This window comes from Engraulis encrasicolus, chromosome 22 (assembly GCF_034702125.1).
Source record: "Engraulis encrasicolus isolate BLACKSEA-1 chromosome 22, IST_EnEncr_1.0, whole genome shotgun sequence".
In the NCBI taxonomy this organism is placed as follows: domain Eukaryota; kingdom Metazoa; phylum Chordata; class Actinopteri; order Clupeiformes; family Engraulidae; genus Engraulis; species Engraulis encrasicolus.
This window is the reverse complement of record NC_085878.1, coordinates 51,919,630-51,947,202: the sequence shown is the minus strand read 5'-3', so window position 1 is coordinate 51,947,202 and position 27,573 is coordinate 51,919,630. Positions and strand designations below refer to the sequence as shown.

The following is a 27,573-nucleotide window of genomic DNA, read 5'->3' as shown; positions in this document are numbered from 1 at the left end:
TAACCCTTTATTGCCTAAGCAAAAGAAATATGAAGGAATTTACTTTTTCTACAAAATATTACAAAAACACCTGAAAGTGCTGAGAAAAATCTTGGAGTTGACAAAAGAACTGACAGAGTTGACAAACTGATCTGATTTTGGAGCCTAGTTAGTGCAAAATGTTTTTTCTCAGTTTATTTAGTAGTTTTGTTACATTCTTAAGCTTCTCTTTTTAAAAAGTTAATTTGTTTTGAGTGAAACTTGTTTTAACTTTTTTGTCCATATATCGAAAAAGTATGTAGTTGCATGTGTTAAATATACATTAATATGCATATAACATCCTAGAATAACAATTTCTTCTGTTTCTACATTTGACAAGAATATCATATTAGTATATTAAGCAGTTTTTGGTGAATTTGTCAACTCCATAAGATTTTATTATGGAGTTGACCTGTAAAATCTTATGGAGTTGACCCTTATGGAGTTGACAAAACAACCTACTTTAAATAATAACACATGATTTTCTAACAGAAATCAACTTAGAGATCAGTAGTTGCTTAAGGACTTGCCAATAAACTTATTTTAAGCTTTTAATATAAAAAAAGACTGAAATAACCTTTCCTCAATAAGCATTGATCAATAAGCATTGATAAAATCAAATATTTAATGTGACCTTAACAGAACAGTCTCCCTATGGCATGTATACCAACCAGGAAGTAGAACCAGGCTGCTTAGAGTGTGACCTGACCACAACAATGGCATATTTTTTTGTATTTTAGAAAAATCTTATGGTGTTGACTAAAACTCCGGACACATGTTCAATAGTTTAAAAAGTACATAAAAAGGTTTATAAAAATGTTTGCATACATGTAGTTTAAATAATTTGGTTACGCCCTGATGAAGACCCAGTGTGGGTTGAAACCGATTGGCGGTTTTACCAGTGTTACCATGCCCCAGATGAAATAAAGGGTTTTTAATTAAAACTTCCTTGTCTACCTGTGGACTTGCCTGATGCTGGCCCGAGTGCCACCACATTCTAAATGAAAAGACTTAAGTCTTCCTACAAACCCCAACTCCATAGAAGTTGGGACGCAAGGTTAGTTGTGAATAATAACAAAATATTGCCATTTTCAAAAAGTCGGGGTCTGGCATTATTTGGAGAACGGTACAAAGAAAATATATCAGCCATCAAAACTGACCAAAATTATTGTTTTGGGGGATATTCATGAATATGTAAATCCAACGCGTCTCAAAAGAGTTGGGACGGGGACAATAAAAGGCAGCAAATGTCAAGGAAGACTAAAAACAAAACAAAGGACAACACTTATGTGAATAATTTCACATTATCACTTTAACAATTTCACTGTATTACCTTATCAAATTGACCTGAAAGAACACACAGGAAACAGAGGTAGCATTTAAAATCTGCGAGCAGATTTTATTGTTTAACGGCCGGAGGAGTTACTGCGTGGGGAGACACCCAGCAAGTCCTGAAGTGTATACAGAAACAAACTTATTTAAAACAGTCCCAGTCCCCCCAGTCCATGACGTCATCTTTCCTATCATGAATATGTAAAACTATAGAATAGTGACATATATGGTCTCGTCTCCCCCTGTCTCCGTGGGCACTTAGTGGCGTCTGGTCTGTGATTGATAGTTTTCACCAGCCTAAACATCCAAGGTCATAGTTCAACAGACTAGTACCCCAAACAGGACGACCAAGGCAGAGATGTTTTCCTTGTGGACCAGAGATGTCACATAACTCAGAGCAAAGGAGAGAGAGAGAGAGACAGACAGAGAAAGAGAAAGAGAGTAACAAAGAATAACAGAGTATATTTTCAATAATACATGTAGAGAATTTCTTAACAACTTAACCGTTGATAGCATTAACCTTTGAGATGATTTTAAATAAAAGTGTTCATTCCTATCTTGGACATGATTTCAACAGCTTAAATGGTAGGTGTATTCCTTGTCATGTTTTGCAATGTTTTCCTTTCTGTAGTGCTTAGGCTGCAGTGCTGTAGTGGCAGGTCTTGACCAAAAGCCAGCCATTTTATGTCCTGCTGCTCCTTATGTTGGAGTTAAACTGTTAAAACATAGTAGAGAATGCAATTAGTCCTTACTATGTGGCAGTAATCGAAGGTCTCCCTTCAAAATATAAAGCACGAGTGGCTTTTCATGCTGTTTAAAACCCATTTATTTCATTCAGTACTGTATTCAATTCTACAGGTGAGTTAGGACAGCTTAACCAATGTACTACTGCACCCCCACGCCATCATGGAGGCTGACTTTTGAAGTTAGCACTAACACTAGTTGCATGGTCAATTTTCACTGTAGTACCGGATGTGCAAGACTCTATTATTTTCAAAAAGAATTGACTTCTGCAACTTCTGCTGACTTCTGTAAGACTTCTGTTTCCCATGTTTTCTGGGTCTATTTCATGTGAGCTCGGGTGGATAGGGGTATGTTAAACCCCTCTATCATTTGCACACATGAAGCATCCTTAATATGGTCAAGTTTTAACTAGCTGTAATTCTCAGAGTGCTAGAGTGAGACTACAGCCAATATATATTTCATGATGTTATGAACCTATACAATGATTTTAATGACAAAAATATATCTTATATACAGTCAACCATGGTAAATCAAGGGAATTCAAAACTTTATGTAATAACTTTGGTAATTGTTCCCTCTGCATCTTTAATTCTGAGTGACTCAGCCTCTCTGTGATACATCAGTACAATTCATTTTGAAATGTTCTTCCTTTTTGTTTTATCTTATTTGGATGTTTATAACATTTCACTGATCCCCGTCCCAACTTATTTGAGACGTGTTGCAGTTATCAAATTAGAAATAAGTACATATGTCCCCTAAAACAATATTTTTTCTATATTGTCAAATTCTAAAACCTGCTTTCGAACATGGGGTTTTGAGGGTACTGGTGACACATTGCAACCTGTAAAATAAAACATAAAACTATGTAAATATAAAATCATATTTTATTGTACAAAATTCTTCTTCTTCCTTCATTCCAACAAATTTTGTTAACATTTTTAAATACATTTTAAGCTCAAACATGAGTTTCATCTCCCGGACATGTTTTGTCCCATCTCTCAAGAATCCCTGAGCTATTGTCTTCTTGTCTGCATTTTATATTGTATGAGGGTTTTGTATGCTTTTTTTGTGGTTAAATCGTTTGTGTTAGGATATGCAGATGAAAACAAGCTATTTTTTCTAATTTTGGTATATTTACATTGATGTATTTTCAAATACAATGGCTAATTAATCTGCATAGTCCCCATCAAATCAAGCATTTTCATTCATTTATTAATTAACTCCGACTGGTTGCCACTGAACCACATCATAGGTCATTACAGATTTAACGAAAATTTAAGAACAAAATCTGTGTGTGCGTGTGTGCATGCGTGTTCAGCCTCTCAGCAGTCCGTCCCAAAAGAGGCTGAAGGCCCTGGTAGAGCGTCATGGGCCGGATAAGATCTACCAGCTGACGGCTCCAGTGGTGGGAGCGCGCGACCTTGACCTGACCCTGGAAAAAGGCGAGCTGGTGGCCATGGTGAGCCAGATGGACACGCGCGGAGACCGCCGTCGCTGGCTGGTGGATGCAGGCGGTAAGACCAGATATTCTAAAGGCATGAATAGACCAGACACGGCTTAAGCGATTCTAGCGGCGGAAGTAATTGGCTTTGTATTGAGTCACTGGCGAGAGAAAAGACAAAAGCGATTTGGGCAACTATTGGTGACTTGAGTGACAGTTTGTAGTTGCGCCAGAGACGTTCTTAATGCAGAGACGGCCAACTCGACGTTCCTTCCTGTTTCACTTATGACGTCGGCCACGCCCCTTTAGGAGACCAGAGATTGACCAGGCATGAAAATCCCTCACCTTTCGGCGAATTTCGCCGTTTTGAAAACAAAATGGGTCATTTCTGTGAATCGTGTAGATCCGAGGAGAAAATTTTAGGGGGGGGGGTCTCGAGCTAGGAGAAAAGTGTAGCGCCAAGTTACTGTATCATTGTGTAGCGCTCTACCGCAGAAAACTTTCCACAACTGACAATGACGTTTGACCAATCACAGCATTTGTTGCTGTCGGCACAGCCAATAACGTGAACGAGCTCAATCTAAGTCCCGCCCTTCATACTTCTCTTTGAATGCGTTTTAAACAGGTGAAGCTTTGGTCTGCGGGGCTGGCGTGGTTGTATCAAATATCTTTCTTTTTAGTTCTAGAACATCTCTGATTATAAGAAAATGTCCAAACGATCTGTTACAGATAGTCTACATGTTTCCCAGAGAGGTAGCTATTTGAGACCATGATTCTTGTTATGAGAACATCAAGACGCAAGCATTTCGATGAGAAGGGAGTGGATGTAGTTAGCCACAGAAGTTAAGCTGTTTTCCTAATAATTTGAAACCGCATTTGCCCTGCCCACGTGAAAAAGTATTTATTCTCAAAAGAGCTCCCTTAATGAAAGCTTGGGTAGGCTTACGGCACGTTTTCCTGACGGCTATTTTAACGGGTCTGTGCGCTACGGAATGGCGAAATAGTATGCGCTACGGCCGGGGAAGAAGCGCATATCTACGCGAGGCATCCAACGTCATGCTTCGAATGCTGCGGCTTCTTATAGCACGCACGAGAGAGAGGGAGAGGGAGAAAGAGCGAAGCCTAACTTAGTCAATCGTTTGACACGGGACAAATTGTTTTAGGAATCATGCCAAGTTTTTTGTAATCCCTCGGTAGCCTACATCTAAATGACATATTAAAAATCTAGTGGAACACGGTCAAACTGTTTTTTTTTTTTTCACGGTCAAAGTTGGAGCTTTCCTATTATTTTTTTATAGGGAAACAGATACTAGGTGAATGGACAAAGATTTCAGTACTTTATCCAAACTGTGTCAAAGATTGTTTGTATTACAAGTTGTCTGAAATAGGATGATTAACTGTTCAAACGAGATCACAACCAGGCAAGCGTTGAGGGGACATTGGATAGTGTTGAGAGGAGGGGGTGCTTAGTTGCCATTGGGGGGCATTAGTCTATTTTATTTTTAAGGGGGGCATTGGCAGGGTTTTGATGAGGTCAAGGGGGAATTTATTTTTAAAAAAGCCTGAGAACCAAAACCCATTCTATCTATCTATCTATCTATCTATCTATCTATCTATCTATCTATCTATCTGTCTATCTGTCTGTCTGTCTGTCTGCCTATCTGCCCCCCTCATCAGACATGACAGCATGACAATCATGAAGTAACGAAGATGGTTGACAGTTCTTCTTATGTTCACTGTCCCTGGGTCGCTACAGTATGCTCAGAATTCATCATTTAAAGACGGTTTTAGCTAAATTTTCTCCCATGGGAGACCATGCCCCCAGACCCCCCTAGTATGACTCAACACTATCCCCCAAAAACGCCACAGCACACCACACATTCGCACGCACCGCTGCAGCACACGCGCCGCGCCGCGCCGCTCCGTGCCACCGCGCCACGCCGCACCTTTCTCACCTTTCTCACCCCTGACCCGTTTTCATGCCTGTTGACAAGCGGTGCAGAATATTTGCTTTGCGTGAAAACAGGAGCGGTTGATAAGGAGCCCTGACGTTTATTTTTGTTATGTTGTTTTGTTGTTACATCGTAGGCCCTAGTTCACGTCTACTTTGCACGTCTGTTGTGAAATTTCGACAAATTATTAAAAGCTTGATGTTCATTTCTGCACGTTTCAGTTTCAGTGCTGTCCATAAGTAGACTGTTTTCGCCGCTCCCCAGTCTGTCCACGGGTTTATAGCCTAAATCTAGTGAGACACAATACCATGACTGCAAATAAATGACAACAGTTGGATGGCAAATGCATACGTTAGGCTACTGCTTTATCGACTTCATTCAATAGGCTACTCTTTGCAGCAGTCTGTGTTGCATGACACTTCAGCATCATCTCATCCAGTCAACTGTTAAACGAAATGCAGGTTGCGCCAGGCAGGGCAAAAGTTAGCAGAGATGGCTGGTTAACTCGGACATTAGCCTATTAATTTCGCAAATATTGTATTAGTAGCCTAGTTCAGATACACCGCGCTCTTCCCTGTGGTGCGTCTCCAGTTGAATAAAGGTGAGAAAGTGGATCGCACTCGGGTTCTTCTTTTCTTCTTCCTCTTCTTTTTTTTTTACATAGCAGCAAGAGTGTAGACAAACGTTTTGGCTGCTGCCTTCGTCAGTGTCTCCACTTCTGCTGCTATGTAAAAAATAAAAAGATGAAAAGAAGAACCAGAAGTGCGATCCACTTTCTCACCTTCTAAGTTATTCAACTGGAGACGCACCACACGGAACAATGCGGTGTATCTGAACTAGGCTATACTACAAGTACTTCTGCAACTGAGCCACACCAGCAGCCTCCAATAGGCCTATGTCCTTCGAGACGCTAAGTTAACAGACGCAAGAGCCAAAACTTTCACCTTCAGCGCAGCAGAAAGAACAAAAATCCTGTACTATCCCGCAAATATTGGATTAAAAACCGTGAATCTTGACATGAGAAAATAGAGGATAGGCTCAACGATGCACTAACGAGATGCAGGATACGAGTTTGATAGCTGTAGGTTCTCTCTCCAAATGTTCGAGTTTGGCACTGCATAGCCTGCGCTCTCTGGATATTCTCGGTTTTTATCAGGCTATTGAGCGATTTTTAGTCATGCATGTGCAGCGCAATGTTTTAGTCAAAATTTGGTAGGCCTACAGTTCCGTGCACTTGGATCCTCTGAAGGCACGATATGAACGCACAAATGTGTCTAGAACAACATGCCATAGACGGGAATAATGACAGCTGAGGATTGTAGGTGAATATGGTTACATTACGCGCTGCTAGACATCATGGATTTAAATAGCCTACTTGTCTGTTTAGGCTATCTGAAGCACGTCATGCTTCTGCATCAGCCTATATGTCGGCTCTGTCTCCAGTGCAGACTTCAGTGTGGTCCAGTTATGATCCTCTCCTTTCTAAGCACGATATGAACACAAAAAACGTCCGTGTAGTTGTGTAGCACAATAGGCTATATTTCATACGAAGTCATGACCACGATTGCATGAACTTGATTAAATTTAATTTAAAATTATACACAAGGTCATGTATAAACTCAAGCAGCACGTCTTTCATAGTGAATGTAGCCTAAATAATTTGGTTGGACATAGGTTACAATTAAAAAAAATAAAAAAAATTCACAGTGGCTGTATTTCTCACGTCTATGCCATCTAAAATATCAAACGCATTTTGATTTAGTGCAGAGACCACGGCAACATAAAGTTATCATATTAAGTTTTGTAAAATAGTGCGTGATGCTGCTGTTAAACGTTGCCTGGCTGTTTCTCTGACCGGAGTTCTCCCAGCGCCAGCGTAGCAAATGAATTTAGGAAACGTGATTGGTTGATTCTGCGCTGGTGTTCGATGATTGACAGTTTGGCCACGCCTTTTTAGGAGACCAGAAGTACTTGGTTGGTGAAACATTCCATCCTATTGTTGACGTCACCAGCTGGCTATCTTTTTAGAATAGAGAATCTTTGGTTGGACTTGAGCAAATATTATGCAAATGAGCTATGATGCGGTTTGGTGACCGCTGCCACAGCCAATGGGAATGTTGGAATGCTTTTACATGTCGCTTCCATTGCTTGTATCGCTCTTGCTGCACACTACAGCGATTCTCCCGGTCAGATTCTATAGAGATATGCCAACATAATGGGTTGCTTTAGGTGCCAAAATGAACAGGTTCCAGTGCGCTTGACCATGAAACAAAAATCGAGTATTTCAACCTTAGTTCTGGCCAGGCCATGGTAGTCAAGAAGCTTGCGGCTTTCCCCTCACCTCTCATTCCTACTAATCCAGATGATCCCTACGTATCGGAGACCTGTGAATGCCATGATTGTTGTGCATCATGTTGCTTTATTTGATATTAAAGGCGGAGTATGTAATTGTTTTAGTAGTTTATTTGTAGAACTTATGCGGCCTATTGACAAATGATATTTTTTCTTCATGAGTCTTTACCACCACCATCAATTTCTTAGTGGTACCGTACCATTTCTGGAAATAAGCTCATTTCACACCTCTCGTTCAGTTAACGGAAATTCCGGCCATTTTGGCAACATCTTATTGAGGCCAAGGGAAGTTGGCCAAAGGCAAAACCGCGAATTTTTTTCACAAAGTTGTTCAATTGTGCTTGTTTTCAATGAAAACGGGAGGCAGTGGGCAAATAGTTGGGTCATTTATGGAAGTTCCGTGACCGTGGAGAGGAAAGGTTTGTTTCTCACTGGATTTGTCATCTATAAAGTTTAAATAAAAAATGAGCCGGGGTGCCCCTCACAAAAATGTGGGGACATTTTTTTGAGCCCTGTATCCAAAATGGCTGCTGCCAGCCAAGCTAGAAATTCGCTTTTTAATGGTTTTGCCGACAATGCTGCATAATACCTGGTTTCTGAGACTATCTGGGGCAAGAAATTCACAAATTATGTAGATTTATTGATTTGACCTATTTCTGATCTTCAAATTCAAGATGGCTGCCACTTTTGGCTCTTTAAATGTCAATTTTTCAAAATCGTCAGAGAGCCTTAATGTTAGGCTCAAATGAAAGGTCCTTTAGAGAGGGAGGAGCTGCGCAGCAGGTACAGCAAAGTCAGAGCCAGGCTACTAGATTTCTAGAGCTAGTTCTAGACCCTAATGCACTAGCCCACATCGATTTGGCCTACACCTGACAGTTGTTCTCTGCGTTAGAATGCCAGCGGAGTTACAACTCCAAATGAATTCAGTTTGCAAAAAAAAAAGTCAAGCGCGAGATTGGCTATATCAAGCGCAACAACCGCGAGGTGTATTACCGTCTGACATGAGTCGCAAATGCGCGATCATAACACAAACATTCAGCGAGAGTAGCTATTGACAGTTTCAGTTTGACAATCTTCAAAATGTATATCACACGGAATGTTTTGCAATTATGGCACAGGCAAGATTTCTGGAACAGGACTGTTGTTTATGTTCCATGCAATGCGTGAGGAAATGTAGGCTATGTCGGGCTGGTACACAATAATGTCTGCTTCACCTCAAACAATAGCCTAACGTTTCTCTAGTCTACCACTTAAGAAAAAGCACTAAAACAACACCTACCACGGCAGAGAGATTAATGTTTACAGCATGCAAACACTGTTCATGTTTAGTAGGTCTGCTGAGCAACAGGTGGAGAGGCGAAGCGAATGGAGGGCAGTCTGAAAGCGTCTGTCAATCGAACGCTATGGTGACGCGCATCCCCAAACCCCAAATCCATATTTTGAGAATAGATTAACGTGCGATATTTTCTTTGTCGCGCGATAAGAGTCTCACATTATCGCAGCACGTTAACGCCGATAACGGCCCACCACTAATTTTGATACACGTTATGAGCTCCATAAACATTTTAGTTGGGTCATTTATAGCAGTTCCGTGACCGTGGAGAGGAAAGGTTCGTTTCTCACTGGATCTGTCATCTATAAAGGTTAAATTAAAAAAATGAGCCGGGGTGCCCCTCACAAAAATGTGGGGAATTTTTTTAGAGCCCTATATCCCAAATGGCTGCTGCCAGCCAAGCTGGAAAATAGCTTTTTAATGGTTTTGCCCACAATTCTGCATAATACATCGTTTCTGAGACTATTTGGGGCAAGAAATTCACAAATGGTGTAGATTTATTGATTTGACCTATTTTTGACCTTCAAATTCAAGATGGCTGCCACTTTTGGCTCTTTAAATGTCATTTTTTTCAAAATCGTCAGAGAGCCTTAATATTAGGCTCAAATGAAAGGTCTGCTCATACTGAGTTCAGTTGTGGACAGTAAATTACAAGTAGGCTATGCAGAAGTCATCTGAAAGGTAAAAAAAGATCAAAGTTTGTGGTTGATGAGAATTAAACAGTCGGGTCATAATGTGACGTTCCGTGACCATCCTCTGGCAAGGATGTTTTGATGATTGATTTGACCTCTATGGACCCTTTAGAAAAGGTTTAGCCCCCATGTCCCTCCCAAAAATCCCGGCATTTTTTGCTAGAGACAAATGGCGTCCAGCGCCATTTCTAAGAAATAACTTTTGATCTGAATGACATAGAATCATGCATGAAGGCACTTTTTCATACAACTCAACCATGAGGATTCAAAATCTGACATCATTTTGATAATACAAATTTGTTTTGGCCGTGAAATTCAAGATGGCTGCCATCTAGAACAGTAGTTTTCAACCTTTTTAGGCAGTGACCCCCCAATTCAAGTTACTCCATTTCTCATATATAGATATTGAGAAAGTATCTGATCTGCCAGCCCACAATGCCTCACATTATGAGGAGTAGTGGGCTTGTAGATGGGCTATTTTCACAATGTTTGACTTCTTTGATAGCCTATTATTTGACAATTTGGCAATGTTTTAGCATTGTGTGATGATTATTCTGGATGGTCTTTAAAATTGAGAGTCCTTACATTGACATAAAGTTACTCTACTCTACATTGACACCTTCCCCCACAAAAAGGGGATCTCAACCCACAGGTTGAGAACCACTGATCTAGCACATAGAAATTTTGACATTTTTCAAGCATTCTTGCATAAAGAAGCTCGTTGAGGGACTCAAAACAAGAGCTGCTGAAATGGACAGAAGTGCTCTCAAAAGTAGTGATAAGCCTGGTTCAAGATAGTCAACTTGAGCTCCCTGAGCTGCAAGAACACCATTTTGTTGAGGAATGTGTGGCCTTACTCACCTTATTCAACCCCACTGTCATATACAGGAAGATGCAAGGGAGCAAGCTCATCCAGAAGATCTCCGTCCAACCTATTGTGATTAAAGAACCCCATGTTGCTCTAATTGACAAGGGCATGATCTGGAGGATGGCAACTCCATTGGACACGGCACGGCACATCATACAAGTGGTTGGGCTGTGTCAAAAAGGTGTCATCCATCATCCTTGCCCGCCATTCTCATTCTCACCGTGTAACCAATGTCAATGATCCTGCGATACAACATGCTCAACAGAAGATGATGAGCGAGACCTGCACATACAGGGAGCATCTTTTGCAGGATAATACATCGTTTCTGAGACTATTTGGGGCAAGAAGTTCCACAGGGCTAGACGGATATGCAGCTCCGATGACCGATACTCAGAGCAAGCGTCGGATTTAAAAAACAGATTCTTGGAGCGTGGTTACAAAGAGGAGTGGGTAACCGCGGCGAGCGCGCATTTTAACACCATCACACAGACAGAGGCATTGCAGCCCAAAACCAAACCCCACCAGAGCTCTCCTCCTCTCTGTTTTACCACGTACTCTCCTATTGGTTTTGAAATACAGAACATATTGAGGAAACACTGGCATGTTATCAGCTCCGACCCTGCGCTCCAGTCTATCTACAAAGAGTCTCCAAAGCTGATTTACAAACGCGCTCCAATTTTACGCAACCAATTGGTAAAATCATACACCGCACCTGAAAGGCCACGCACCTTTTTGGACGTCCCAGATGGCAATTACAAATGTGCAAATTGCGTGCAATGTGGGTTTACAACTAAATGCAAAACATATAAACACCCACATAATGGAAAAACGCTAAGAATACGCGGTGTAATTACATGCAATACCCCCTTCGTCATATATCTTATCAGGTGTCCCTGTGGCCTGGCATATGTGGGGTGTACTTCCAGACCACTACGTGTTCGGATGAGCGAGCATAGAAGCAACATCAGGTGCGGTGACGAGCGTAATCCTGTGGCGGCACACTTCAAAAAAGCCGGACATAACCTATGCTTTTTTCAATACATAGGCATCGAAAAAGTGGACAAGCCCTCCAGGGGAGGCAACCACAAACGCCTTTTATTGCAACGAGAGACCTATTACATACACACACTGAATACAATGTCTCCAGCTGGCTTGAACGAGGAATTCGATATTAAGCCGTTCTTATAGGTGTAACTCTATGTGGTTTCTTTGTGATATGAATGTGGTGCACTTTTCTCTTCATGTTTCCTCATGACTAACTTTTTACTGAACATGTGTATGATGTGATATTTCTAATAGATTACTATATTGTATAATGTATTTATGGTGTGTAGTCAGATTATAATGATAAAAATATGTTTTTTCTTTTTGAAAACTGACTTATGAAGAGCTGTCTACAACCTTTAAAATTATGAAGTGTATATATTGTAAATGAGTATTTGGGAAAGGTGCCCTCTGGTACCCACTGTGTATATAGGCCCTACCCTTCACTTTTAATGAGACAGTTAGCCTGATAATAGGCTGTGTTGCTTACAGCATGGGCTGTTGCTGTAAGACAGCATAGAGTAGATGTGTGAGGGAGAATGGTTTGAGTGTATGAGAGCATGAGCTTGGTGTATGGGAGAACATGGGCTGGGTGTGTTGGATAACACGTTGTCTGTGGCAGGGAAGAAAAGGACTATAAGTGGCTACATGTATGTCTATGTATCTAATGTGAAGCAGCATGAGGTTAGCAGTCCATGTGTGAAACGGTGTGAGAGGGCATTCAGTGCTGTGTAGGAGAGTATAGACTATGTGGACGGAGCATTGTGTGTGTGTGTGTGTGTGTGTTTGTGTGTGTGTTCATGTGCGTACTTGTCTGTGTGTTTGTGGCATTGTTTGACCTTTTGTCATTGTTTGACCTGTTTGTGGCATTGTTTGACCTTTGGTTGCCGGTTTGACCTTTGGTGCCTGGAGCGACATATACGTTGCATTCAGGCGCTCTTGAGATTTTAGCTTTTCAAATAAAAAATTGGGTATGTTACAGCTGATTGAACACATTCTAATGCAAGATTGGGGGTCCTTATGGGTTTACATGCAACTTATTTAATGTTTTTATGTGCATCAGAGGCTAAAATATTTAGATTTTTATAGGCTGCGGGCAACTCTCCCAATAAGAGCTTAGGCATTCAGCAGGCGTTTTTTTGCTGGTGCTTTAGGCATCGATGGATTAAGAATTTAAAAAGTTAGCTGTGCAAAATTTAGTGTGCTGATGGCTTTTGGATAAAAACTGGCTTTAAGTCTGTTAGTTTTTGCACCCAGAGCCCTGTAATGTCTGCCTGATGGCAGCAGCTCAAACAGTTCATGTCCAGGGTGGCAGGGGTCTCTGATGATTTGTTTGGCTTTTTTCAGACAGCGACACGAGAACATCTCCTCTAAAGAGGTGCAGGTTAAAATTTAAAAGAATTTTCACCACATTCTTGTTAGTAGTACACATTTAAACTAATCTATTGAACTAATCTATCGCCTTTCTTTTGTTTGGGTACCACAAAACGTAATATTATATGAAAAAGTGGCAGTTTCCCCATAAAGCAGTGCATGACTTCACGTTAGGGACTCAAGTCCCAAGAATCTATAGTCTCTCTGCTGAGGGGGAGTCCCCAATGTGACATCATCACCAAAAGAACATTAATACATGGACTCTAGCACCATTTCAGAGTATTTTTCAATGATACATGTGTCTTGTATGTGTGAGTGCGTTAAGTATCTATTAATCATCAGTGGTGGTTAACCTGCACGACCACTTTTAACCAGTCATTTCCTCTCTCTACTCAATCCCTAGGTCCCCGGGGGTATGTCCCATCCTCCAAGCTGATGCGCTTTCAGCAGGTTGCTGCAGCCGTGGCATTCCCACCGCAGGTTGTTCGGGAAATGCCTCCTGCATCGCCCTATCTGTCGGCCACACTTCCTGCTCCAAGCAACCGCAGACACACCTGCCACTCAGCACCCCCCTCTCCAGGTTTCAATGTGGCCGCGGGCAATTATCTAACTCAGGTGAGTGTGTGTGCATGCTAGTGATAGGAATTTCAGCTGTTATGGAGAGCCTGTATTTTTGTCTCTGCGAATTATAAGAAGCAGGCACTTCGAGCTCTCAAATGTGTGTGTGTGTGTGTGTGTGTGTGTGTGTGTGTGTGTGTGTGTGTGTGTGTGTGTGTGTGTGTGTGTGTGTGTGTGTGTGTGTGTGTGTGTGTGTGTGTGGAATATGTGTTTGTGCCTGCTTGTGGTCCAGGAGAGAAAGCGCTACAGATAGCAAAAAACAAGGTGGCAAACCTCTGTTCGGGCCTCTGTAAGCTTGCAGCAGGATACGCTTGCTTGGGCACGATTCGTGCATGAATGCGTTAGCATGCGTATTTCATGTCAATTATGCGCACGTTAGAAACTGCATCCATACCCGTGCGTTGCGTGTGATATCTTCAAAATCGTTTGGGGTGATCTTAAGAAAGACTGCACAGATGCACGCTTCCGGTGAAAACGACGATGGCAGCAATTTTTCAAGAGCATCTCATTGCACTTGTCCGAAATTACAAACATTGCGATCATACTTCCCCATTGCACTTTGAAAAGGGAGCGTGCAAATGTAGGAGCAAGCAGTATCGTCTCCTCTTCCGGGGAGTCCTTCTTTTTGTTTTGTTTCCCTTAAAGTCTGTGTTCTCAATTTCCGGATGGCAATCCTGCGCTCTCTCTGCCCCGTGAATGATACCGCCAGTATTTTACGTGTTGGTCTACTGCTTTTAAAGCAAGTATGTGCAGTCAGTTGCTCACGGTGGCGTGCGTAATTCACGGCTCACAGCAAGCGTACCAAAGGCCTTAGTCAGGCACCAATGGAGTTAAGTTGTCGCCATTTCAACTTCAGACAGCTGAATGCTTCGTATTTTTCTTCGTGTGCTCTTAAAGCCTACCAGAAGGGTTGCCAGATTATGCGATTTGCTGCCCAATTGGGCTGTTAAGGATGGCCACCTGCGGGTAAAAAAAAAAAATATTGGGCGGATTTTTCAGTAGATTTTCCTTGATCCAAAAGAAAAAAAGTTTGGGAACCACTGCAGTAGGGTCTCTCTTACTGCTCTCCACTAGTTCACATCATGTACTTCAAAGAGGGAAGAATACAGATGGTGTAACTTCAATCTGCTCATTACCGTGCCGTGCCGCGGCAGCGCACCGTGATCATTACACCCTGTGGCCATTCGGAATGCGGGGGGCAGTATAGCACTGCTTTTGCAGAGCAGCGTCTGCCTGTGCTTGTGCGTCTGTCTGTGCTTCCGTGCTTGTCCATCCCCCAGTTTTAGTAGTAGTAGAAATACAGTCAGCAAATTGCATGTTTTATTTAGCATTGGGCATTTGATAATAACACAAGTGTGAGCCCTAAACAAGACCACCATGTGAATTTAAACTCGACTTTTTTCTGTCTTGCATTCACCGTCTCCCAATCCGTCCCTAACTTATTTCGGCACTATTCATGTCAGGAACGGGTATCCTCAGGATACAGAGTTTGCATACCTACAATTTGAACCGGTAAAGACAATTAAAACCGAGTCAATCAGACAGGAACACCATTGTAATTAAGTGTGTCCCGTAGCGCCAGCATGAGAGAGATCGAATTTTAAATTTGGCGGCGACATTCTGTTGCACGTAACATTGGGCATTTGATAATAACAGAAGTGTGCGCCCTAAACAAGACCACCATGTGAATTTAAACTCGACTTTTTTCTGTCTTTCATTCACTGTCTCCCAATCCGTCCCTAACTTATTCGGCATTATTCAAGTCAGGAACAGGTATCCTCAGGATACAGAGTTTGCATACCTACAATTTGAACCGGTAAAGACAATTAAAACCGACTCAATCAGACAGGAACACCATTGTAATTAAGTGTGTCCCGTAACGCCAGCATGAGAGAGATCGAATTTTAAATTTGGCGAAGACATTCTGTTGCACGTAACATTGGGCATTTGATAATAACACACGCGTGAGCCCTAAACAAGACCGCCAGTCGACGGTGTTTTGTTTTTATTATTCTGCATTCATGCCAGGAACGGATATCTTCAGGATAGGCCTAATAAGTTGAAGACGGGTTTTTTTATTATTATTATTAGTGCTTGTGAACACTTGTGAACTATGACTCCTTCGGAGGCTGGATAACCTGTCACACCACGATGTGTCACAAAAGGCTGCGCACTGCCTTTTCTTTTTTAAAACACAGCAGTCGTATGATAAGTGTTTCCCAACCACACTAGTGCCGTGGGAAATTCTTTTTTTTTTTTGCATAGGCCTAATTTTTTTGGTTAACGAATTCATTAATAGGCCTAATTACTTCTATTGTTAAGGCGGCTACAGAGTATAATTTGTTTTCATTATTTCATATTTTTTGTTGGTGGTAGGCCTATATAGGCTACTATATAGGCTATTTTTAATTAGGCTATTTGAATGATTCAACCAACCGCCCGAATTTAATTAAAATATTTGGCTATAGGCTACTTTCGATTCGATTGTGTGTGCTCTTCTTAAAACCTGATTTTAATATGGCAACCAAGCATAGGCCCTACACATTGTGAGGGACTAAACAAGTGCGTCCAATGCGAATATTCCCTCTTGTGTTGTTGGGGGGAGAGAGAGAGAGAGCTCTTTTGTGTGCGTGTGGGGGTTTAATCACCCCCTCCCCCACAGACAAACATTCATACCGTCACACAGTTGAAGACTGTAGTCAGTTGACATCTATGTAAGCGCCCCTCCAAGCGTCTGCCTGTGTTTGTGCGTCTGTTTGTGCTTCCGTGCTTGTCCATCCCCCAGTTTTAGTAGTAGTAGAAATACAGTCAGCAAATTGCATGTTTTATTTAGCATTGGGCATTTGATAGGGCATTTGATAATAACACAACAACATAACAAGTGTGAGCCCTAAACAAGACCACCATGTGAATTTAAACTCGACTTTTTTCTGTCTTTCATTCACCATCTCCCAATCCAGTTTGCATAGGCCTACCTACAATTAAATAAGATAAAAAAAGACGGGTTTTTTAAATTATTATTATTATTATTAGTGCTTGTGGACACTTGTGAACTATGACTCCTTCTTCGGAGGCTGGATAACCTGTCACACCACGAGCTCTTTAGTGTGCGTGTAGGGGTTTAATCACCCCCTCCCCCACAGACAAACATTCATAGCGTCACACAGTTGAAGACTGTAGTCAGTTGACATTTATGTAAGCGCCCCTCCAAGCCGTGTGAGTTTAACAGTTTGCGGCCAAGAGTTTTTTTCACGAGCGCGTGCGCACACACACACACACACACACACACACACACACACACACACACACACACACACACACACACACACACACACACGAGAGATGCAAGGCAGAGTATGGATATTGTTTCAAAAGTTTGAATGTTTATTTGTTGTGATGTTACAAATAGCAATAAAAACATAGATCAATAAAAAGGCGTTCAAAAAATCAAACTATGCCTAAAAATAAATCCTTACAAAGTCTTTTAAGTGTCCAGGTGTAGGCCTAGCCTAGCCTACTTCAATGTCCTTACTCCCGTGTCCATACTGTAAATCCCATGGTGCAAAAAGTGCAGTTGGCTAGTGACTCAACAAGGGTGGCAGCAACGCAGTCTGGTCTTGATTCAGAATTCACTCAGAACAAAGGCGGCATTCAAAAAAATCTAAGTAGGCTATGCCTAAAAATAAATCCTTACAAAGTCTTTTAAGTGTCCAGTCACCTGGATAGGCCTACAGTCATCGACCAAATCATCGATCTAGGTGGTGAGCCCACTGGTAGGTGAAGGGAAACAGCGCACTACTGCACAAACAACAGGCCGAGTCGCAGGAGACACAGCGAAAGGGACGGAACGCAATTCTGGTTAAGCCGGGCAGAAAGGATGTTTTCTGCTGTCTTTATCTGCAGTGTAGCCTACATTAGGCAACTTGTAAAAGCTGCTGTATAGGCATTGTCTACTAAAACTCTGTAGGCCTACTTGTAAAATAAATGTACACTCTTACTGAAATTTCAAGTTTAGCCTACGTTTATTTGTTTATACACAGAATTAAAAATCAATACAATAAAAACAATATGAGGTAATAAAAGAGTATGACGTGTGTGCATCCGTTTTTTTGTTCAACATTGTTCAACATTGTCATAAGATGGTGCGGAGAACCAGGTAAAGACCACAAATGCCCAGACGCTAACCAGACATGGATACCAAATTATTTCTATTTATTTATTATATTTTTAGGCTTAAACATATGTTAGCCTACTAAATATTGAAAGAAGGAACAGAAAAGACAGACACGTCGAGGCTACTGGTCGTAGCCTATTACAGCAAATCGAACATGCGCTTTATGCACACATAGCAATAAAGTAGTAAAAGGAATTCAACTTCGGAGCGCAGTGGGTTTCGTGGGTCCGGGGGGATGGTGATGGCACGTTTGGTGTCTTTCCACCACCCCTGCACGGAGAGTGCATGGATGGAAAGCATATCCATAAAGCATCTGCATTCCTTCTGGAAGAATTAGGCTACAAAGAGCTGGTTACAATTTCAGTAGGCTATTATTTCCATAAAGGAATCGAATAATTGTCATAACAAATGTTGCGGTTTCAGTCAAATAGCTCATATTAAGTGGAGGACGAGTAATATTTCATAAGCATATTTTAGTTCATATATTATGTAATTCATTCTGCAAAAATGAGTATATTTTTCTCTCAAAAAAATGACATTGGTTTCAATGAGGGCACTCTTGTTCTGGCAGGGACTCGCTTTTCGGCACGACAGTCACATTCAGGCTACCACAATAAGATGAGCACAAAAATGACTGAGTATGCGCCTTTCAATGGGCGGCTAAATATGCCTGTTGCATAGCGTAATTATTCACACATCACGTCAACTTCAACTCACAAATTAGTAGTCCCTTGCAGTTGACCTATGCCAAATTAACGTCCTCTCCTAGCCTATATGAACACGCGGGTGTGTGTGTGAGTGAGTGAATGAGAGAGAGAGAGAGAGAGAGAGAGAGAGAGAGAGAGAGAGAGAGAGAATCCCTGGCTGCGCAGACATTGTTTAGTTTAAAAATGTTTTGGCATAGGCATACTTTTTGGGCATAATTTAATGGCATAGGCCTACACTACACTCGGTGCATTGATTAGTCATAGCAAACAGCAAAAAATGCAGGTGGGGATGTGACATCTGACACGTGACATCTGTTCTGTTGGTTATGGCTACCAGAGTTCCGCATGTGTGCGCCTGTACCCCGACAGTTGCTTACACTTAATTTGAGCACGAAAACAGCAATATCAATCGCTTGCTAATTTTTGCCAATGTGACAACATTAAATTCATTACGGAAGTGTAGGTTAGGTTATCGCCCCAGCTTTTGGCGATGTAAGATAAATAGCCAACGCTTAAACGCTCAAACGCGGCGCTGTAGGTTACTGCAGTGAGGTTTAGGCCCCCTATTGCACTCTCCGTAATTTTTACCAAACGAAAAAAGTATCCACATCCAGAAAACAAATCTTGCGATGCGAGAATCGGTATAGGGGCTTGTGGCTACACTCAATTTAGGTCTACACATAGAGCTTGCACATTAATGGCAATTCATCCGATCATCATTAAAAAAAAGAAAAGAAAATTCATTAGGCTATTTATTCTTTTTATGACTCTTCCTACTTCCTGGAGGTGTTCTCACACAATTTAATTAGGCATGTCGTTATCCGCTGAATCGGTGCGTGCTGGTGACTATGTAAGGGTTAACGTTCGGCGAGAAGGTCGCTACCGTGGAATAGCAGCACGACAGAGAGAATCTTTAGACCCCGACGCGGAGCGGAGGGGTCTTGTTCTCTCTGAAGTGCTGCTATTCCACAAAGCGACCGACTCGCCGAAAGTTAACCCGCTTATTATAGGCTATGGATATACTTAAATGATTCACACATGGCGGGGACATTTCTTTAGACCTAGGCCTATTTAATGTTAAGATTGTTGCTGCGCAAAACAAAACAGTGCCGTTGTGGAACACCGCTAGGCAACAGCTAGGTAGCCAGGACAACAGGTGTTGTCTATCACAGCTGCTGATTAGAGTGACAAAAGACCGGACCCCCTGCGGAGTGATAGGCCTATGAAACATTCGCTTTAGCCACTGACTTGTATCATAGCCTTTCTACCTCTCTGCTTGTATACAAGCCAGTGGCTTTAGCAGTGAAAAGTCTTGTTGCCATTGACAGCGGTCTGTTATAGACCAACCCGTCCGTTATCGAAAAATAACAGACGTCCGAACGTTGGGGAGCCCCGTTGAAATGAATGGAGCATTCGACAGATGACGTCACAACCATATAATAAGTAAGGGTTAACGTTCGGCGAGTCGGTCGCTTTGTGGAATAGCAGCACGACAGACAGAATCTTTAGACCCCGACGCGGAGCGGAGGGGTCTTGTTCTCTCTGAAGTGCCGCTATTCCACAAAGCGACCGACTCGCCGAAAGTTAACCCGCTTATTATATGGATATACTTAAATGATTCACACATGGCGGGGACATTTCTTTAGGCCTATTTAATGTTAAGTCTATTATAGTTTTTAATGTCAAAAGGCTGCGCAAAACAAAACAGTGCCATTGTGGAACACCGCTAGGCAACAGCTAGGTAGCCAGGACAACAGGTGTTGTCTATCACAGCAGCTGATTAGAGTCTTGTTGAAAAGTCGCTTTAGCAGTGAAAAGTCTTGTTGCCATTGACAGCGGTCTGTTATAGACCAACCCGTCCGTTATCGAAAATTATTATATGGTTGTGACGTAATCGGTCTAATGCTCCATTCATTTCAACGGGGCTCCCCAACGTTCGCACGTCTGTTATTTTTCGATAACGGACGGGTTGGTCTATAACAGACCGCTGTCAATGGCAACAAGACTTTTCACTGCTAAAGCGACTTTTCAACAAGACTCTAATCAGCTGCTGTGATAGACAACACCTGTTGTCCTGGCTACCTAGCTATTGCCTAGCGGTGTTCCACAACGGCACTGTTTTGTTTTGCGCAGCAACAATCTTAACATTAAATAGGCCTAAAGAAATGTCCCCGCCATGTGTGAATCATTTAACTATATCCATATAATAAGCGGGTTAACTTTCGGCGAGTCGGTCGCTTTGTGGAATAGCAACACTTCAGAGAGAACAAGACCCCTCCGCTCCGCGTCGGGGTCTAAAGATTCTCTCTGTCGTGCTGCTATTCCACGGTAGCGACCTTCTCGCCGAACGTTAACCCTTACATAACAGACGTGCGAACGTTGGGGAGCCCCGTTGAAATGAATGGAGCATTCGACCGATGACGTCACACCATATAATATGAGCATATTAATATGCCGTCAACATCGTCTAAAATATTCCATATGGTAATAAATGTTGCCAACACATTTGCACTTCTTCACCACTCTGTGCTATGGTTATCTGATATGAACAAGAGAGAGAGAGAGAGTGAGAGAGAGAAAGAGAGAGAGAGTGTGTATGTGTATGTGTATGTGTATGTGTGCGCGTGAGTGAATGTGTATTGAGAGAGAAAGAGAGAGAGAGAGATATCATATATATATATACAGTTTTTTTAAATCCTTCTGGATTATGGGTTATTGGGTCATTGATCTCTCAATACAAACCTGAACATGCGCTACCAAGTACAGCAAGCGCTCCCAAGTATAGCGAGCGCTCCCAAGTGCCACCCGGCGGTTGTTTGGGTACACTGCAGCTAGGCCCGGTACGTACCGAGGTGGATGACGTGGCATTACCTCGGAAAAGGGTGTGCATTGTAGGGGGACCGACTGTAGAAGACTGTCCGTGCATGTGCGTGTGTCTGAGGGTGATGTTTCTGACCTAGATTCTTCCAGCATACAAGGCAGTTTTGAAAATGCTGATAGATGGAAATGCAGAGCAAGCTGCACACTGCACCATCTAAACAGCCAAATGGGAAATGGCATCTCCGCTGTTTGATGTATGTGTGCTGTAAGGTACGGGCAGGTTCAAAGCATTCGCTTGATTGGCGGCTTGAGTGGAGTGTAGAGGATTTGATTTATGAAGGACATAGACTTGATGGGCCTGTGTGTGTGTCTGTGTCTGTGTGGGTGTGTGCATTTGTAAATTACATGTGGTTCTATTTACTGATTCAATCGTTATCAAGTAAGATCACAGTGCATGCACTACATGTAATGTAGTGACAGGAGTTAGAAAATGAAAATTAAACACCTGTCATTTTAGTGTGGGAAGTTTAATGGTAAATTAGAGCACCCTGGTGGCCAGTCAGCATCCTCTTTCGTCTACAGTTAATCCTGTTGGATGTGGTTCATCCTTCTTGGTGGTATGCAGACATAACCTTGGATACCATGGCTCTTAATACATCACAAAGACTTGCTGTCTTGGTCAAACACACGCACCAATAATTTCTCCTTTTTTTAATTCTGATACAACATTCCATAATGTTGTGTGCATTGCAATTTTTCGTGAAAAACTATGCTCTTTCCCTGTTAATTGAACCTTCACACTCTGCTCTTACTGGTGCAATGTGCAATTAATGAAGACTGGCCACCAGGGTGGTCCAATTTATCCATGAAACCTCCCTTACTAAAATGACAAGTATTTTAGTTTCATTGTCTAACCCCTGTATTTGTATTGTTTGCCATTGTCTTTTTCACTTTTACTTTTCACATCTCTGCCTCCTCCAGCAGGTCTATGCAGGGTACGACTTCACGGCTCGCGGGAACCATGAGCTGTCCCTGCGCGCAGGGGAACCGGTGCGGGTGCTGGAGCCCCACGACAAGAGGGGCAACGCAGAGTGGAGCCTGGTGGAGGCACGTGGGCAGAAGGGATACGTGCCCTCCAACTATCTCGCCCGGCTGCCCGCTATGGTGGCATCACCCACCTTCACCTACCACTAGTGACACACACACACGCACACGCACTGGATTATTGGAACATTGAATTAAATATACTTTTGTAAATACCTGGCATGTGTATACACATACGTTGGATGAAGTACAGTATATAAATGCAGTGCGATAGCTGCCTGTCTGGAATTAGCTGCCTGTGATGGTGGCATCATCCACCTTCCTCTACCTACCGCTAATGAGACACATGCTATTTGCATACGCACGCGCGCACGCGCGCGCGTGTGTGTGTGTGTGTGTGTGTGTGTGTGTGCGCGCGCGCGTGCGTGCGTGTGGATAAGCAGAACTGTTCAAGGGTGCTGTGTGCTGATTAGATGAGGAGTGTTGCACACTGATTATGTGCTTTAACTGAACACCATGGCTGCTGGTGCAGTAGCACCACATTGCATCCCGAAGCCATTGTTGCAATGGGAAAAAAACATCCGTCGTTGGACAATATGGAGATCAGAAAGCAAGAAGAAAAGGAGTCTCACACACAAGAGCTAAATGTTATGGAAAACTCAATGAATGTAAGCCAAAGACTAGTAAAGAGAAGTGGGAGACTTTTTTTCAGTTCTAGCCCATCGTCAGCATCCCTGGTTTGTATGGGATCCTCTTTTTCTTGCTCTCTGTATTGACATTTTTTTAGAATTATTCAATGAGCAAGGTGCTTCATCCCCGGATGCCACCCTCAACCTGCTTCATATGAAGGAGAACAGATACTGTTTTCAGGCTGACCAGAACGGTGCCTGTGCCAGTGCCTGCACCATTTACGTTTGGCACTAAAGAGTTCACCCGTGTTCATACCAGGCTCTGAACTTTTTCTGCATGTGACTATGTTACCCGGATGTCGTCACGGTTTGCTGAAAAAAAATATTTTTCGATTTGCAGTGCAAACCAACTTTCCAGTTCGCGAACACTAAGATCTGTGGTGTGAACACACCGGGCAGTTCACGACTAGCTGCTGGAACGGGAACAGGCACTGGCACGGTTCTCAGTCGGCCTGAATGCGCCATCAGGTGCTACACAAGCACGTGCAGCCTGGGTGCCGGTGCCTTTCACACCCCTGCTGTTGTCTGTCTGAGCCTTTCCTGCTGACCCACTGGAATTAAAGGCACCATGCAAGGGCTTTTTGTGCCATTTGAAGTGCATGCAAATGCATGCAAAAATCAACTATAGCCTACTGTACATACAGTACCAAGGAGTGTGAAGGAAAATTCCTACTGGCATATGCTAGAAAATGTTCAACTTGCAAGAAAATAATTTCTATACAGATGCAAAGGATTGTGTCAGGTACATTTGTATAGTCCTAGTTCTTTTGTCCCAGTGTTATTGTAGTGGGGGGTGGGTGAAACATTTAATAAAAATAATACAAATTTGAAATTTTCATTGAAAAATTAAGCTAAACATAGTACTGTAACGAAGGGGAGTACAGTTTCCTAGCTGGGACTCGAACCCAGACCTTCTGGGGCAGTAAACTGGGGCTCTGACCGCTACACCAAAGAGCCAGGCACATTGGCTTGACAGTCAGAATACACCCACAACCCTAGTGATAGTCACTCCATCACACTGCCTTCTCCTTCGGGAAGCGCACCCGTGCGCTCACACACTCATGGTGTCCCTCACGCTTCTCCCATCATCAATGCTTCACTCATCACTGGGGTCCCTCGCACCGGGGTCACCAATCCTGGGGGTCCCTCACATAGAATTACGGCTCACACACAATGGATACGCTTCCGATGGCCTCACGGTAGCCATCCCACTTCTGACACCATTTTTAGTGAAGGGGAGTAGAGTTGCCCAGCTGGGACTCGAACCCAGACCTTCTGTGGTAGTAAACTGGGCCTCTGACCACTACACCAAAGAGCCAGGCTCAGAACACACCCACAACCCTAGTGATGGTCACTCCATCACAAGCACATTTATATATAATCATCAATAATTTTAAGAACTTTAAACGTGGTGTATTTCACTCACACCCTGAATGTGAAACACTACTGGATATGGCAAAAAAAATACTGTAATGACATAAAACTCTTCTGTGAGTCTACAATTACCAAGTGGTACCAAATTAGTTCCTTCTCAGACTTTTTAAAGTTAAAATCCCCAGGCGATTAAAAATATTGTAAGAACCATCCCTGAAAGCAGAGTGACAACCAACCCCAACTCTTTTAGAGGCTAGCTCCCACATTTAACCAAATTAGCTGACTCTACTGTATACTTTCAAAAGGCAATACTGATTGTCTTATTCTTTTCATAGTGTAACGAGTGAGAAGAAAAACATCAGACTTCTCAAATGTTCATGTGAAAAACACATTGTTTTATCTCACCTCAAGGTTATAATGTTTATACGTCCTCTGTCCTGTGACCATAATTACAAACATTTCTGTGTCAATGGGTTTTGGCAGTGGCCTTTAGAGGCTGAGATATGATGACTGTGACAACCAACCCTGTTCTCCCCTAAATAGCATTGCCTTTGAATCACCTTCAGAATTTAGTGGGTTAACTGACTAGCATTGGTCAAACTGTTAAATATCTGTGGTTATAAACATTTTCTGATCATGGACAGTTGGCATTTCATCGTAACACATCCTTTTACCAGATAGGCAAACAATGGACACAAAAAAGGCACAAAATCACTTGTGGTGCTTTTACCCTGAGAAGGAACCTACAGTAAAATTCCCTCACACTGGATTCTAATTAACATCATGACTATATTTTTGATTATGCTGCTGGTGCTTTGTTCTTTTTTCCCCTTCCACCGCTCTAATTATTTATGGTGCAGAGGGAGGGAAGCCAATGAGCAGATTATTCTGCTTGGCGTGTTGGTGTCATTCTCTATGTTAAACACTAGAGGGGGCAGCACACCACTTCTCACCAGAGCACTGCTCTGCTTCTCACCCAGTGTGGCCTGGAGGCACTATATCCCTCTCATTTTGAACCAAATTGTAATGATCTTTATGACTTTTACCTGCAGACGGCAAACCTAAACAGGCCAATTGGGCGGGAAATCAGCCAATATGGCAACACTTCTCACCCAGGAGGTGTTTTACCACCACAGCAGTATTATTGTTGTTGATATTATTATTCTTATTATCCTTGAAATCAGTATGTTATTTATTTCATCTTTGGAGAACTGGAATGCACATGTCATTGTGCTGAGTGATTGTTCTAACATTGGCTTGGATTGTATATTGATTGCTGTATATTTGCCGTCCATCCTGAGTGGATTGTTTGCACTGAAACAGTGATTTAACAGTGATTAAATTAGTCAAGCATGAGACATTGTAACTCTGTTGGCTTGATGTAATGGTGTGTTTGTGTGTGTGTGTGTGTGTGGGGGGGGGGTAAGAGAGGTAGCTTCTTGCTGAGACTCAAATTCGAACAGTGCAGCAGTTGGGGCCCTTGCGAGGATTTCGCACAACAACGAACAGGACATCTACTGCACTCTAGTGAGTCCTGTAAACTCACAGCATAATCGTATCCGCAACTGATCTGACACTCAGTGCTCTTGCGTGGACCCCTGCGTTCGTTGTCATCACTGGCGTGTGACTGCTTGCGTCTGTGTTTGTATGACGGAACAGGGAAAAGCACTATAAATAAATCAACTCACTCCTCATCGGGCTAAAAATAGCAACCCGTCAGGAGGATTCCTCTCTACGTCGCCCCCCTCTGGGATCACCTTGAATTGCAAAATTGCAGACATATTTTTTTTAACCTCATTTATCTTGCATCACCGGAGGTGGCAACCTCTTCCTTTTTTCCATCTGATTGTGTCTCGCTCTCCACCCATTGTCTTTCTATTCTCATTCTATGTTAGCACAAACAGATGGAATCCTCCTCCTTCCTCTGGACTAGACGTGTTCCTCTCTCTCTCTCTCTCTCTCTCTCTCTCTCTCTCTCTCTCTCTCTCTCTCTCTCTCTCTCTCTCTCTCTCTCTCTCTCTCTCTCTCTCTCTCTCTCTCTCCCCCCACCCCCATCTCTGTCTTTCTATCTGTCCAGCCCCAGTGTTTGCACCAGATTGAATTTACAGTCCATTTTCTAACCAGGCAACTGGGGGTGGAGTGTTTGTGTGCATGTGTGTGTATGTGCATGTGTGTGTGGATGGGTAGAACTGATCAAAGGACGAATGAGAGAAGGACGTGAAGAAACAAGAGAAAGCTGAGGTGTTGTAAAAAGACAAAAAGGAAGAAAGAGGGGATTTACAGGGGGCTTAGAAGAGGAGGAGGGAGAGATGAAGATAACAAGAGCGATAAAGGGGAGGAAAAGGCATTTGGTTAGAGAGACGTTAGTAGTAGTGATAATAATATGAAAAGTAATAAATAATAAATAAAATTATAATAATGCATAAAATGATAATAGCAATAGTATTTGTATAGCACATTATCATGCTGAATGGAGCATTTTAAATGTTGAGACCTGTGAGCAGGGAAGTTCCATAATTCAGGAATGAGAGTGTTGATCATTGATGGGGAAGAGGTGTGTGTGTGTGTGGGGGGGGTGGGGGGGGTGTTGACCCAGAAATAGCTGTGCTGTGAGTGGCGCTGTATGCTGCTGTATTTGGTGAGTGTTTAGCTTGCACGCCTGTTCAAGACCAGTCGGCCAAATGGTTGGTAACCCACCCTTAACCTCTGCCTACAAATCAGTCCTTGGCTGGAGACCCCTTGAGCAAGGCATCAATTCCAACACTGTCCCAGGGACTGTAAATCAATACCCTGTGGCCAAATACACGTAACTGTATGCTGCTTTGGATGGCGGTACCAGTTAAGTGAACTTTTTTATTTCTTTCAATATCATCATGAATGTGATCGTTGTGTATCTGCATCGTGAAACCTTAATGCGCACACACACACTCATACACACTCGTGGCGGTGTTTATTGAGGTGTTGTTTACCAGTGTGCGTGTGTTCGTATTGGCATTC

The 27,573-nt window shown here is 42.6% G+C and overlaps 1 protein-coding gene across 6 annotated transcripts in view; it reads left to right on the top strand.

Moving 5' to 3' along the window:
- arhgef37 (Rho guanine nucleotide exchange factor (GEF) 37) overlaps window positions 1-25,980 on the top strand; it is an 89,433-nt gene extending 63,453 nt beyond the window's left edge. For 5 of the 6 annotated variants that reach the window (XM_063188726.1, XM_063188724.1, XM_063188723.1 and 2 more), the window contains exons 13-15: window positions 3,413-3,608; window positions 13,554-13,765; window positions 22,451-25,980. In XM_063188726.1, coding sequence (XP_063044796.1) covers window positions 3,413-3,608; window positions 13,554-13,765; window positions 22,451-22,663 — 621 coding nt within the window. In that variant the 3' untranslated portion in view covers window positions 22,664-25,980. The remainder of the gene's footprint in view (window positions 1-3,412; window positions 3,609-13,553; window positions 13,766-22,450) is intronic. The other variant, XM_063188729.1, reaches the window with a different exon arrangement.
- The last annotated feature ends 1,593 nt before the right edge of the window (window positions 25,981-27,573 follow it).